This window comes from Sus scrofa, chromosome 13 (genome assembly GCF_000003025.6).
Source record: "Sus scrofa isolate TJ Tabasco breed Duroc chromosome 13, Sscrofa11.1, whole genome shotgun sequence".
NCBI lineage: Eukaryota > Metazoa > Chordata > Mammalia > Artiodactyla > Suidae > Sus > Sus scrofa.
This window is the reverse complement of record NC_010455.5, coordinates 14,667,153-14,683,233: the sequence shown is the minus strand read 5'-3', so window position 1 is coordinate 14,683,233 and position 16,081 is coordinate 14,667,153. Positions and strand designations below refer to the sequence as shown.

The following is a 16,081-nucleotide window of genomic DNA, read 5'->3' as shown; positions in this document are numbered from 1 at the left end:
CTAGAATACAAGCTCTAGATAGAGCAGGGATCCTTTGCCCTATATACCAGACTCCTAGGGCCTAGAACAGGAAGGACATACCGTGTGCACGCAACAAGTATCTGTTTCATCCATAAGGACGTAAAGGCGGCATGGTCTACCACCCAGACGGGAAATGCACTGAAATGGACTGAGTTCTATGCAGACTCTGCCGCACCAGCAATCAGCCACGAGCCTCGTCAGCTACACGATTATCTCCTTCTCCTTGAGCTCACTAAAGTGATTGTCATTTCTGAGTCTCCAAATGTTTGAGGTCATTCCTCCTCCCACTGGCTGGACTTTTCACATCCAGAGTGAAGGGAATGATCTAAAGCTAATCACCATTCCCTCTAGACACGCAGCTCTGGGTACCCTCTAAACTGAGATGCCGAGGGGCAGACAACACGGATACAAACTGCCCTAGGGGTACGCACGAAAGTCAAACTCACAAAGAGCGGGGCTTGGGGGGCGTTTTCCAAACAAGCTGGCACTCGCTCCGATCAATGATGTTAGGTTGGACTACAGATACTTGAAATGGGCGAAAAGAGGACAGGTGTCCAGAAGAAAACTATCTGCAAGCTACAATCGGAAAAGAGGATCGACGCCAAACAGCGCCGCTCCCCGAACCATAGCCCTAGGGCCGCGGAGCCAGGCGCCCGGGCGCGGCGGGGCGGGGCCGCCGGGGCGCCGCGCCTCCCCCAGCTCGACCCCCGCCCCCAGCCCGCCACACGCCAGCCGCGGCTCGGCAACCCCCGCCTCCCACCCCGTACCTGCGGGGTCGTGCGCCATCTCTGCGCGGGAGGAGGCGCCCAAGCGGCCAAAGCACTGGCAGTGTGGGGCGGAGCCCGGGCACACGTGCAGTGAAGCAACCCGCGGCGGGAGGAGGAGCCTTACGCCAAGGGAAACTGCCGCTTGCTTACTTCCCAGTAACTACTTCCGCCGCTCATTGCGCCTGCACCGTCCTGACACCACCCACAACCCGGTAACCAGAGTGGGCGGACTTCACCGAGCGATAGCCCTGGGAGGGGGCGTGGCCGTCTTGGAAGGCGCAGGCGCGCTCGGGGCCTGAGGACTCGCGCTTCTCTGGGTGGCTCCGTACAAGTTTAAGCCCCTCCCTCCAAGCCTGCCTCCGAACCGAACGAACCTGCCGGCTCCTTCATTTTTCCTCTTTAAAGTTCATTCATTCATAAGTATGTATTTCATGCCTGCTAGGTTCCAGCCACGGTTCTGAATACAAGGAGGAAATAACTGGGTAAAAGTAAGGTCCCTAAGTCTCCAGACGCACAGTGTTGGTGAGGGACCCAGAAATAAGCAATACGCCCTGACGACTTGTGCAGCAAGCACCCGTGTACTGAGTGCTGCATCCTTACTTCTCTCCGGATCGAAGCCTGCGCCTTCCCTGGAGGTTACACTTAGAAAGTGAGCGCTAGGATACCTCTGTCTGGTGAAATAACATCTTCATGACGTGTAGTCCCATTTGGGTGATGCTGCAAATCCCCACTCGGTCCATCAAAGCTGTATATGCGAGCAAAATGAAGGAAGCGATAGACATCCTCCTCAAGAGCCCCAACTGCCCTCTTCCCAGTAGAAGAAACTTTCTGGGTAGTAAGTAAGCTCATATCCACTCACCAGCCAGCCTCCAGAAATGCTCCCTTGTCACATCCACGTTGAGCTAGCCCGAGCCTCTGGAGGGTCAGGTGCGCAAGGGCACAGATGGGACAGATGTTAGAAAAACAAGGAGCAGCTGCTGCTTCGCAGTTAGGGCTTTGAGGCTTTCAAAGTGATCCCGTCCCCACCTACCTGCAGGCCCTCCTCCCCTGCTGCTGCTTCCTCCTGGTCAGTTGGCAGAGAAGCTGACGCTGCGGAGCAGGGCTGGGAAAGTGGGTCTCTGCTCAGCAGGTCTTCCGTTTAAGGGCCTATTTGGGCATAACGGCCCTTATTACAGCTGTAGGATGAGGCGCCAAGATGGAATTAATGTTTCACTCAGCCAGGCAGGAAATCAGGTCCTGTTCCCTGTATGTTTTATAAATGTGTTTAGAAACACACCAGATTCATTCTGGAGGCAAAAGATTTAATCTAGAAAGTAAATCTTTTTGAGGTGATGAGGTGAGGTATAAGAACACGTCATACACACACAAGTAATTAAACTCAATCTTCCTCATCAAAAGGGCAACATGGGAAATGCAGAAACTTGCAGAGACCTAGGCACCTCCACTTAAATCTTGCTTCATGACCTATTAGCTTTCTAACTTGGATAAGCTTCAATGTTTCTCTGGACTTTCATTTCTAATTCATGAGGTTGTTGTGAGAAATAAATGCAATATTATCTAACACTGTTTCAGGACTGCCTCCACAGTGTTGCCATGAATGACTATCACTTGAAAACCATTGTTATTTGATGTTTTTTATAAATCAACTCAAACTTAAATGGGCGTTCTCTAGCCTTATCCTAAGCAAGAGTATCTATAAAATATGGGTTTTGTGTGTCCCATAAAATGGACTGCTAGACTATCACACTATGAGAAGCAATGGCAAAAGTAGCACCTCACTGTCCAGTACACAATAGTGTATTCCTCTCCTCCTTCATATTAAACTAGATCCTTTGGAGGAAAAATCTTTACAATCTGGCCAGGAAAAAGAAGTTTTGTTTTTTTTTTTTTAAACGTGGTAAATCATAGAAATGTAGGAGTCCCTTATGGTGCAATGGAATAAGGATCTGGCGTTGTCACTGCGGAGGTTTGAGTTGCTGCTGTAGCGCAGTTTGATCCCTGGCCCAGGAACTTCCAAATGCCACAGTTGCAGGCAAAAAATAAAAAAATTCTTTAAAATTAAATTATAGAAATGTAATTGGCAATTCAAAACAGAAGACATATCCTGAGAAATCACACTATGAATACACAATCTGGGGCCACTCACTGCAATAGAAGTCAAAGATGAGAGGGGCACATCATCCTGAGAAGGAGCAGCTATTGCTATCTGAGTGCTCAGACAACAGCTGGAATCTAAGGGCCCCACAGCTACCTGTTATAAAGGATGGAATGCCAGGCTAGTTAGGAAAGACTTCAAAGATGAGTACAAATTTGGGTTGGCCTTGAAAGATGGGGAGGCAGGGAAGGCCTGTCATACTAGAAGAAAGAGCAAAAATGTCCGAGGTTTGAGCTGTTCTTGAATTATAATGGGAAAGGTGGGAGCTAAGGGAGCTAAGCACAGGCTCAGGCACCATGGGCTCAGTGGAAGTCAGTGCATGAAACCACGGTGATTCACGCTAGGCTGGTAATAACTAAGCCTGAAAATGTTGGAAAACCAGATTCCCAAAGTCTTCAACATGAGACTAAGGAGTGCTTGAATTGGTTGCTTTAAACAGTTGAAGACTAACAAGTATAAAAATGGCATTGTGGTCAAAGTGACATATCTCAAAGGTTTTGTGTAGGACAGATTTCTGTGGTGCGGCAGAGCCAGGAGGTAAGCAGAACAGTAAGGAGGCGACTGCAGTAGTGGAGGCAGAATCTGACAAGAACCAGGACTAGGATATGGAAAAATGTAGAAAGAAAGGCTGTGTGGGAGCAATTGCAAAGGGGGAATCATAAGTATACTTACAGACAAGGAATCAAGAAAGATTTCTAGGTGATTCCATTCCTTGACAAACGTATACAGACAAATGAGAAAGGCATGGTGATTTATGCCTCCAATGATCTGCTCTTGACCTTCAGTTTTGGAGGGTGATAGTGAGACAGACAGACCAGTTAGGAGGAAGCTGCAAGAACCCCACAAAGCGAGGATAGCAACAGAGTAAGTGGGGTATAGAGTATGTGGACTAAACATGTCCGTGTACATATATTTACTTTTTAAGTTTTCTAATACCCAAGGCATGTGCAAGTATAAACAAATGTCTTATTCAGACTAGACTCAACATTTCTCTTTGCTTAAAGTTGATTTTTTTGAAATTGAAATGGTTAGTCAGCCCCGGCTTGCTTCTAACTCTCCATATCGTCAGAATTACAGTTGTTACCTTTCAATCCACCTGTGGGTCTGCTCTGCCCAGTCTTTGAGCCAATGAGAACTAAAACGGGAAGAACATTAGAAGCCCTACCCCCACGTGTAGATGGACTTTGGAACTAGTTCTTGACTAGAAGCTCTCTATCTGAGGGGCCCTGGTGGTCCTGTCTGCTTTCTGAGTTGTGATGTAGGCTTCAGCCCCCCATGGACTGTGCCCTCTCCGATTTGAATGGGCTCAAGTCCAGATGACTTGCATTAGTTTGTTAAGGCCACCATTACAAAGTATCATAGACTGGGTGGCTTAAACAGTAGAATATTTATATTCTTACAGTTAGAGGCGGGAAGTCCAAGATCATGGTATTGGTGGGTTTGGTTTCTTCTGAATCCTTTCTTCCTGGCTTTTAGACGTGGTCTCCTCCCTGTTTCCTCATGTGGTCTTCTCGCAATGCATGTCTACAAACTTCCTTTTCTCATAAAGAAACCAGTAGCATTGGATTGGGGCCCACCCAAATGACCTCATTTTAACCCAATTACTTCTTTAAAGACCCTCTCTTCAAATACAGTCACATCCTCAGCTACTGAAGATCAGGACATCAACTTACGAACTTTTAGGTTTGCAGTTCAGCTCAAAGGGCACTTTTGCTCTTTACAAGGACTAAGACCTTTCCCTGAATCCCAAATTACTTGGCTAGAACCCTGACAGCCTACCTAGCATTAGACTCTCCTCAGAGGAATCCACTTTGTCCCTGTTTCCCTGGTGGTTAAATGGGGTCCCCTTCATTAGAGATAAGGCCATATAGCCACTTCAGGCAGCTCCTCTCTGCTGCTCATAGCCCACGTCCAATTGATCACAGCATCCACCCAACAGATCTTCATGTCTTTTACAACCACACTGCCATAACTCTTAGTCCAAGATCTACTCACCTTTACAGAGATGATGACAATAGCTTTCTAACTCTCCCTCCGTTCCCAGGTCTTTCCTCCACCCATGCATTCTCTTTAATTCATTTCACCCAAAATACCAAATGTGATCATAAAATTTGTCATATAAAATTCCTCAGTGCTTCCCCATATAAATAAAACCCTTTCCTTTAACAAGGCTCACAAAACTCTTTATAAGCTAATCCCAGCTACTATATCACCCTCTCATAGCCATTTCTAAACTCTGCAATTTCTGCCATATAAACTTACTTGCAATAGATTTTTCTGTGCCCTATCCTAGGAACACAGGTGAGAGTCTTTGTTAAACGTAAACATTTGAAACTGATCTCAGAAAGAGTGTGTAGTGGAAAGAGAAGGACTTTGGAACTAAAGAGCTGAATTCTAATTCCTTCTCCCCTTTTTTTACTTTTTAACTTTTTAATTGAGATATAACTTATGTACAGAAAAGGGCAAAAATATTTGTGCGGCTGGATGAGTTTTTAGCATATGTACATACTTCTGAACTCCTGTCCATGCCAAGATATAAAACATTTCCAGTCATCTAGAAGGTTCCCTGATACCCCCTCAGAGTAAAACCCCACACACAAAAGTAACTACTCCCCTGACTTCTGTGAGAATGTATTAGTGTTGCCAGCTTTTCAACTCTATATAAATGTAATAATAGTGTGTAGTCTTCTGTATCTGGCTCTGGTTCAGCTTGAAATCTATGAGACTCAATCACATTGCTAAATGAACCTACACATCTGTTCTCCTAGGTCTAACTTTCATTTGCTAAGACTGAGCCTCAGTTTCCCCAGTAACAACCATCCCTGCATGGTGGATGTGAGGTGACCTATATCATGGGTTTGTGGTACTTTCTGGCACAGAACAGGCTGTACCTAAATTCTAGCTATTGTTTCTGTGATGAGTATCTTTTACTTTAAAATAAAGTCTTCTTTTGAACTATTATTGCACTACGTTCAGCTTTTTTTTTTTTTTCTTGTTTTTTTGATAGAGTAGTTCAGAGCTACTCTGCCTTCGAGACTGAAATCTAGGTAACATTGTGTTTAAATCAGGATGATGTGAAACACCCTTCAAAGGAGGTTTAACAGTGTGCCCTATCACTTATCAGGTGAGAAAAAAAAGTGTGAAAAAATCACCTCTCACCTCTGTGGAAGGCTTTCTATATTTTATGTTTTGTTTTTACTGTGTATTGTTTTCTGGGTGACCTCTTATAAGACAGACCGCAATTGTTCCTGGGGTAAGAGGCTCTTATTTCTAAAAACTGCAATAATAAGAAAGATCATGATAACACTATGACATGACTTACCCTGGAGTTCTCTTACCTTGGTCTCGTGCACATACTATGACCCTTTGTAGAAGTTCTCACAGGAGCTGACAAACTTGACAAACAAAACACGGTAGTGGATTTTGTTGTACACAGAGTCTGAAATTATCAGCAACATTCTAGTTAGCTGTGTGAGAAACATCTCAAGGATCTTTTGCTTATTTAGAAAGAATAAGACTGACACCTCTGGGGACTTAGACCAACTGTCTCTGTATTGTTAACCTGACAAGAACAAACTTGATGAATTCATTACCCAATTATCTCCCAAACTGAAGAACCTATGTGCCAGGTGTACTGTGCCTCATCCTGGGGAAACAATAACAAATAAGATGAAGTCCCTCCCCTCAAAGAAATCAGAGCTTAGTGGGAGAGAGGCAAACACACCAGCAAATCAATTGTTAACAATAGATGATCACTTTAAATATATTTGCTAAATTGATACAAATAGGCATAGTGTTACAACTTAATTGATACTCATGATAAATATTTTGTACATTTAATAGACTTTTTATTGCCTATGAACTGTTCATATTCTTTCCCATTTAAAATTTAACTGTTACTATTTTTCTTACTGATTTCTGTTATTTTTCTACATGAAGCCTTTTTCTATCCTGTTTGTAGTAATTATTTATTATAATTTTTGTTTTTCTTTTCTTTTTCAGTCATAATTTGACAGACTTACACATATATGGAGTATTGTTGTTGTTGATTATTTCATTATTTAATTCTTAGTGATAAATAACTCGCCCTATCTTCTATGCTTCTTCAGTTTTCTGTTTTTCAAAAAATGTATTCCTATTTCACATCTATTTCTTTCTTTCTTCTTTATTTCTTTTTATTACAGTAGGAATTGAATAACTTTCCTTTTTTTCCCAAGTAACTAACTCATTTTTCTAACACTATTTTCCCAAAAGTATTTACTGAGTAACATTTTCCTTTTCAGTTCTTCTTATCTAGGATCTATTTCTAGGCCATTTATCCTATCTCTCTGCCTTTTTCTGAGACAGCTGATGGCTGTGACTTTTCACTAACTCTCAAGTGCTGGATAGGTTAAGGCAAAGGTACTAATGATGCTTTTATCTTTATAAATTCAGGCTGTGTCTCAGCACATTTGACCATTGGACTTATTGAAGGCTCAAGACAAGATCTGTCAGTATCAGGACAATGAGCCTGTCACCTGCTCATCCATCCTGTTTCTGTGCCTGCTGGCTCATAGTTTGTGAGCAGAGAGATGAGGGATGGAGCCCACAGCCCGTTCCCCAGGTTCGGCTGAAGAATCTTGCTGGTAAAGCATGTCTGTATTTATTTCATACAAACCCATTCCTATAGGTCAGGTCCCCGGGAAGCAAATTCTGAGATAGAGATTAGCACACAGGAATTTAATGGGGAGTGCTCTGGTGGTCAACACTTTTGGAGCAGAAGAGAAAGAAACAGGATTAGGCAGATGGAGAAGTTGAACTAGGTGACAAGAACTTAGCAAATTCCACGAAGAGGTGTGAAGCTGAGATGGCCCCTTCAGAACTGTCCTGACTTGGACCTGAACTGTCCTCAACTGGACAAGCATTTACCAGATGAGGCACAGCTGTGGTGAGACAGATCTTTAGCAGAAGCTTAAGCCAATCATAATTACAAATGAATATGAATTGTGAGGTTCATTCATTATTGTCCATCCCTCTCTGTATCATAAACTCCAGGAGGTAAAGGGCCATGTCTGTTTTTAATCTTTATTGTAGCCTTAAAGCACAGCATTTTTGTATGTTTAGTACCTGGCATGTCCAATGTACTCAATAAATAATTGCTAAATAAATAAATGATCAGGGAGCAATACTATCCTCCATTGTCTGTATTTTAAAATAAAGTAAGTAAGGCACAGATACAACTAATAAATGGCAGAATTTGGATTTAAACCCATAACTATTTGGTTCCAAAGGCCATGTTCTTTCCATGAGAGTGTCTTAGTTCAGGCTGGTAGAACAAAATACCATACACAGGGTGGTTTAGACAAAAGAAATGAATATTCTCCCAGTTCTGGAGGCTGGCCGTCCAAGATCAAGGTGCTCTCAGGGTTGGTTTCTTGTGAGACCTCCCTTCTGGGTTTGTAGGGAAGACTTTTGCTGTGTCCTCACGTGGCCTCTTTGTTACACACAGAGGGAAGGGAGGAAGGAGAGGAGTATTCTTGGTGTTTCTCCCTCTTCTTATGAGGACATCAATCCTATCAGGTTAAGGCCCCACCCTCATGACCTTGTTTAACCTGTGTTACCTCCATTTAGGCCCTATTTCCAACTGCAGTCATGCTTGGAGTTAGGGCTTTAGCATATGAATTTACAGGGGGCTGGGGTAGGGGGGAAGTGGGGACATGATTCATTCCATACCACACCTCCAGGGTTTGTTATAAAGACACAAAGATTTAGGGGCGTCTGCCTTGGGTGGGACTGCCGGGCTCTCCAGGGCCTTCTGCACTCCTGTTATTGAAGTAATGCTGCTATGTCTCTCTATGTAAGAAATAAGAGGAAAATAGAAAAATAATGAAATGAGAGGTATGAGAAACTTTAAAAATAGACAGTAGTACTTCAACACTGGGGTTATTTGCACCTTCCCTAATTAGCACCTCCAAATTGCTGCAGACCACGAAGCCCCTTATCACTCACCATGTCAAATTATGACCCATCTTTTCTCATTAAAGGTATTTGGCTCTCAGCCTCTCATTCTTGTATCTTGCAGTAGCACTGGTCCTCAGCTATTAGTCTAGTGCATCCTCCATACTTGTACAACATACTCCATACAATGCATCCTACACTCCGCTACCATGTTGCCAGCATGCCTAGAACACGCCAGGCATTGTCATGCTTTCTGCCCTTACCTGGCAAAATCCACTTCCTGCCCAGCTCATTTGCCCCTGCTCTATGCCACCTTCCTTCACCCTCTCAGACTGTTTTAGTGACAATTCCACACCCTGTGTTCATATGTCAGCTTCATCTTAATACTTTGTTTGATGGTTTTCAAGCCTTTTTCCTTCATTAGGCTCAGGGGTAGGGGGTGGCTATACAGGGGCCATGACTCCCTTTGTATTTTGATAATTCACGCAGTATCTGGCAAGAATAGCTGCTTAGTGTATGTTGAACTTACTTAAATTCGATTTAACTATTTGCAAAAGGTTTCAACCATTTGTGGGAAATATCATAACTCTGATATCCCGTAAGTGTCTCTTCATTCTCATAGGCTCTGGAACCCTATCAGGGAGCATTTCAACTTCATTCGGCCAAAGCTGCCCTTGTTCTTTAGAACCTACACTCAGCATGTCAGACCTCCTTCCAGGCTCTGCAAACTTGCTCATAGCTGGCTCCCTCCAGCATTCCCTTGGGCTCACATACTTGCTTCTTGAGGTTTAGGCAAGGCTGTCCAGCTTTCTGCTCACTGGCCTTCCTGGCTTCTACTTTCTACTAGAAGAGCTCAGCCACTTTGCTTGAAGATCCATTTTAGCTCATTGAAACTAGCTATCCAGCTGTAGTAACTATAACCCCAAGAAAAATTCCTGGTTGAATTTTGCTCCTTCTTTCCTTTTTCCCTGGCGCCCACCCACCAGCACTTTTCACTGGTCTTGATTCACTATTTAATCACTTTTCAGTCACTCTGCTATTCATTCTTCAACTCAGGGCTTGCATGGGACAAAGGTTATGACATCATCTGCTACACTTCTACTTCAAACTACTTCTCATTACACTCTGAAATCATGAAAGGGAAGAAACTCTGGGGTGGAAAAGAAAAGAAAATTAAATTTAAATCACAACCCACTGTGAAATATTGCTAATGACAGCCCCTTCAGTTTACCATTAAGAGGGCAACATAAGCTAGATTTTCAGAAGATCTGAATAAACCAACTCTTTATTAATTATACCAGAAGCATACAGTTTCCCAATTATAGAAATTACTAACCATGAAAAATTGCACACCCTGTTTATTTTCAGAGTGAAAAACACCCTGTCAGATTTGTAGATTTTTTTTTTCTTTTTTGCTTTGTAGGTTGGATTTAAGTATAAATGATAGTATATTTCTCCCTTAAGCTAAATAGGTTAAAAACAAAGAAGAGACTGTCAATTTCTGTAAACCAGATGCAAGAGATGACAGTTAAACTGCTATGTCAAGTTTCAAATGAAAAGTTTTAACTGGTACAGATAAACTGACAGCAAGAAATTCCTTACTCTCAGAAAATATGGTATTACATAAAGAGCTCAATTTTATCACAGGTGGATGAAATTCCCTGTAATTTATAATTCAAATAATGATTAACTAACAGGAACAATGATAGGGCCTGATAGGAGTTATTTTTTAGTCCTGATGCTTTCCTGATTTTGACTCTTTGCTCTCTTTATCTGAGAGTGGGCCATTTTCTCAATTTTGAAAGAATAGAAATATTGCCTTCCACTACAAGGAGAATAAAACAATCTTGGGATGCCACTCCAAAAAACGGAGAACAATAATTTGCAATAACGTCCAACTTGTAATACTGTCAATATTAAATAAAGAAATAACTATGGGAATAATAGCCAATGCATGGCACACAACTGGTGGTCAACAAATGTCAGAAGGTCTATAATAGGACATTTGCAGTCCGTGAATCCCAGAAATACCTGTGGAAATAGACATGGCCATTAGTGATCACTTTTCTGATCAAGAGAGAGAGTTACTCTTGCAGCAGTCCCGAGAAGACTGTTGGAAGCAGGAATACCAATTAGACACACCCTTCTAGAAAGGCAGTCAGAGGGGATAGGGGAAATTCTGTCCCTTGGGGGAGGTGCATTTTCCATTATGTAGAATAAAATTATGTTCCCTAAGGAAGGTCTACTGCCAAGGGATGAGACAAGTAGGAAATCATTAAAGTTCTTGCTTCCACAAATGCCTACGAGAGATGAATGCATTCAGATCTCTCCCCAGACTTGTTTTCAGTCTCTCTGAAGCATCAACACTGTTACCCACTCCTCCAACCCTCTTCTGTTCTTTCAGAAAGCCGTTTTTCTCCAAACGAGATTGATATTATACTCACCTACTTCTCCCATGAACTCTGTTTTTTTTTTTTTTTTTTTTTTTTTTTGTTCTTTGATTAACCCTCTTCCATTTTGAAAGCTTTGGATTTCCCATTATGTTTGACCTCAAGAGCTCTGGCCTTCTCTTCGGTATTTCTGTTAGAAAATTGATCAATCTCAGGGATGCAGCTGTTGTATTTTATGTGGAAGGTTTCCAAATATTACCTGAATCTGATTCCTCAGGTTTCAGGCTTGCATCCCCAACTCTCTACTGAGTAGTTTTGATGCCAGATTGATACCTCAAACTAAGCACACCGGAAAAGATTTATCTTCTGTCACATAGCAACCAATACTCTTAGAACTCAGCCCATGTTTAACATCTGATTCATCTTTGAATCTAAGTTCTGCACTCCTTAAATCCAAATTATGTTGTGTAACTTTCTGTAAAACCACGCAGCTTTCTCTCTTCACAATCAACATCTTTGTGCAGACTGCTTTTGTAGCCTCCCAACAGCTTCAGACTTGCAGGCTTTCTTCTCTCCCATTCATTCTGTGCACCTCAATGAGATTTTGCCTGTAAAGCCATTTTCTATATCATTGTTCCACTGCTTCCTATAAGCCCTTTCATGACCCCAGATTTTCTGCAGGCTTATTTCCAAATTACTAGGCCTACATCTAGCCTGATCTAAGTTTCTGATTACCAAATGATCTAGCAATTCCATTCCTTGGCATATACCCAGATAAAAACATAACAAAAAAATAAAAGCACCCCAGCGTGCACCGCAGCACCATTTATGATAGCCAAAACTTGGAAGCAACCTAAATGTCCATCAACAGAGGATGGAATAAAGATGTGGTACATATGTATGGTGGAATATTACTTGTCCACAAGAAGTAATGAAATAATGCCATTTGCAGCAACATGCATGGATCTAGATTATCATACTAAGTGAAGTCAGGCAAAAACAATATCACATGAAATCACTTATAGGTGCAATCTAATACAAAACAACTTATTAACAAAACAGAAAAAGACTCAAAGATTTCAAAACCAAACTTAGTGTTCTCAAAGAGGAAACATTGAGAGGAGGGATAAAGTGGGAGGCTGAGATTGGCATATACACACTACTATATACAAAATCGACTGGTAACAAGGACCTAGTATATAGCTTGGGGAAATCTACTCAATCTCTATGATGGCCTATATGGGGAAAGAATCTTAAAAAGAATGGATATATATGTATATGTATAGCTAATTCACTTTGCTGTATGCCTGAAAATAACACATTTTAAGTCACTTATGCTCCAATAACATTTACTAAAAAAAAAAAAAAAAAAAAAAAAAGACCGAATTTTCATGAAATCCACAGTAATCTAAAAGTTTCTATTTCATTTTAGTGGCTAGCTTCTCTTCAATACAAAATGTTTTACCCAATTTACTTTTCTCATCATAAGACAGTCAAGGACTCCAACTCAATGATAAAAAAAATATATAGAGAGAGACAAATAAGATAGCTGATTAATTTATAAATGGAGACCTATATTACCCACTACAGTCCCTCATTGTACAAGCAAGCATCCCAAAATCTGTTCAAGGCCCATAGATAAGTCTGGCCACTGTATTCATTATAGCAAAACAGTGGGAAGAAGATACAGGATTTAGAGTAGAGAGAAAAGTATGTCTGAAATGATTGCTCAATGGACAAAGTCCAGCCTGGAACCCAGAATTCCTGACAGGTATCCCTGGGATCATTATAACTGGTTTGTGCAATGTTTCATGTTGAGGAATTCCTAATTGTTTTAAGTAATAGTATAAACTGATACTTGGCTAAAGGTCAGGATTTATTTGCAAGTATAATCCTCTCATGTCTGTTAAATAACTGTGTCCACCAGAGCAATGATGACTACAGGGCTGAACAGTTGAGAACATATTCACCGGGTGCTGATAAATAAACTATTGAAAATTAACAGAATTTAAATTTTCTGTGTAACAAAGAAATGTGACTAATTTATGAATTGAAAAATCATGTACTTAGGCTTTAAATAATCAAGTTTTATAAGTCAGAAAAAGAAAGGCAGATACCATATGATATCTCTTATGTGTGGAAGCTAAAAATATGGCATAGATGAACCTATCCACAGAACAGAAACAGACTCACAAACATGGAGAACAGATTCGTGGTTGCCCAGGGGAGGGGGAGGGAGTGGGGAGGGGAAGAATTTGGAGTTTGGTATTAACATATACAAATTATTATATATAAGATAAATAAATATCAAGATCCTACTGTATAACAAAGGGAACTATATTCAATATCCTGTGATAAGCCATAATGGAAAAGAAGAGGAAATAAAATGTATACACATATATATATAACTGAGTCACTTTGCTGTATAGTAGAAATTAACATAACAATATAAATCAATTATACTTCAATAAGATACATTTTTAAAATCATCAAGTTTTTCCATGAAAATGCAACTTTATAATAGCATTTGTCTCATCATCTACTGTTTAGCACTGCTTCAGTAGAAAAGGATATCTACTTAGTATAAAGCACTGGGCTAACTTGGGGTGGACTAATGGGTCAGATATGCAGCCAGATTTCAAGGAGAGCTAATATATCTTTAAAATACTACACTATGAGGCAATAAGTAATATGTGCCACGGATAAACACTGTGGCTTTAAAATGTAAGGATGCATAACTATTTTTATCTAAAGACTTTTATTTTATTTTATTTTTGCTTTTTTAGGGCCACATCTGCAGCACATGGAAGTTCCCAGGCTAGGGGTTGTAAATGGAATTGGTGTTTTGATTTCACTAAATTTGCTGTGAATAGAAATGGTACTGATTTTTGTATATTAATTTTATATAGCAGCTTTTAATTCATTGATTTTTTCTTTTTTAAAATTTTATTATTATTATTTTTTTAATTATTTTCCCAATACAATTTTTTTTCCTACTGTACAGCATGGTTACCCAGTTACTCATACAAGTACACACACTATTGTCTCACGTTATTATGCTCCATCGTGTGGCTCACAGCATTACTAGGCATTGCTTCTTTTTTTGTTTCTTAGGGCCACACCCACAGCATTTGGAGGTTCCCAGGCTAGGGGTCTAATCAGAACTGTAGCCACTGGCCTACACCACAGCCACAGCAATGCCAGATCTGAGCCGCATCTAAGACATCACAGCTCACGGCAAAGCCAGATCCTTAACCCACTGAGCAAGGCCAGGAAGTGAACCTGCATCCTCATGGATCCTAGTCAGATTCGTTTCCACTGAGCCAGGCCAGGAACTGAACCTACATCCTCATGGATTCTAGTCAGATTCATTTCCACTGAGGCACCAAGAGAACTCAGAGGAAGAGCTTTCAATCTTTCACCATTGAGTATGATGTTAGCTGTGGGCCTGATATTGAGATATGTTCCTTCTATAACCAATATTTTAACAGCTTTTATCATGAATGGATGTTGAATTTTGTCAAATGCCTTCTCTGCATCTATTGAGATTACCATATGATTCTTTCATTCTATGAATGTGATGTATCAAAGTGATTGAATTGCGTATGTTGAGTAATACTTGAACTGTAAGGAAAAATTCCATTTGAACATGGTAAATGATCCATTTCATGTACTGCTCAGTTTTATTTCATTATTGAAAATGTTTCTATGTTCATCAGAGGTTTTGTGCTATACTTTCTTTTTTAATAGTATTTGACTCTAGTTTTGGTACCAGAATAATGCTAGTTTAATAAAATGAGTCTGAGAGTGTTCACCTGTTTGATTTTTTTCAATCCTTGTGAAAGACTGATATTAATTCTTTGTTAAATATTTGGTAAAATTCACAAGTGAGGCCATTTGGTCTGGGGCTTTTTTTCTGTTGGGAGATTTTTGATTATTGTTTCAATCTCCTAAAAGTAACTGGTCTTTTTCTTTTTATTCCAGATTCAGTTTTGGTAAAAGTTGTATGTTTCTAAGAATTTTTTCATTTTTTCTAGTTTATCTAGAGTGTTGGTTTGTACAGTTGATCATAATAGCCACTTATGTTCTTTTGAATTTCTGTGGTATCATTGTAATATCTCCCCTTTCCTTTATAATTTTGCTGATTTTGGGTTCTTTCTCTTTTCCTCTTGGTTAATCTAGGTGTTTGTTAATTTTGTTCATCTTTTCAAAGAACCAATGCTTAGTTTGGTTAATCTTTTCTATTATTATTATGTTCTCTATTTCATTTATTTCTGCTCTAATCTTTATTATTTCCTTTATTCTGCTAACTCTGGATTTAGTTTCTTCTTCTTTTTTTTTTTTAGCTCCTTAAGGCATAGAATTAGGTCGCTTATCTCTGATCTTTCTTGCAAATTTTATTGAAGAATAGTTATAGTTGACTTACAAAGTCATGTTAGTTTCAGGTAAACAGCAAAGCAAATCAGTTATATATATATATATGTGTGTGTGTGTGTGTGTATGTGTGTGTGTGTGTATATATATATATATATATATATATATGCCAATTCCTTTTTAGATTATTTTCCCATATAGGTTATCACATGGTATCAAGTAAATTTCTCTGTGCTATACAGCAGATATCTGTTACCAATCCATTTTATATACAGTAGTGTGCATATGTCAAGTTCAACCTCCTAATTTATCCCCCACCCATGCCACACCTCCTCTTTGGTAACCATAGATTTGGTTTCAAAATCTTTGAGTCTGTTTCTATTTAGTAAGTTCTTTTGTATCATTTTTCATTAGATTCCACATATTAGTGATCTCAT

General features: G+C 40.2%; 1 protein-coding gene across 9 annotated transcripts in view; it reads right to left on the bottom strand.

Moving 5' to 3' along the window:
- CMC1 (C-X9-C motif containing 1) overlaps positions 1–1,010 on the bottom strand; it is a 75,675-nt gene extending 74,665 nt beyond the window's left edge. For 3 of the 9 annotated variants that reach the window (XM_021071490.1, XM_021071489.1, XM_021071492.1), the window contains exon 1: positions 789–963. Coding sequence is in view for 1 of the 9 variants with exons in the window: in XM_003132082.5 (XP_003132130.2) it covers positions 789–807 (19 nt within the window). In the remaining 8 variants the exon portion in view is untranslated. Of the gene's footprint in view, positions 1–467; positions 656–788 lie in introns of those variants that run through there. The other 6 variants (XM_021071487.1, XM_021071486.1, XR_002338179.1 and 3 more) reach the window with 5 other exon arrangements.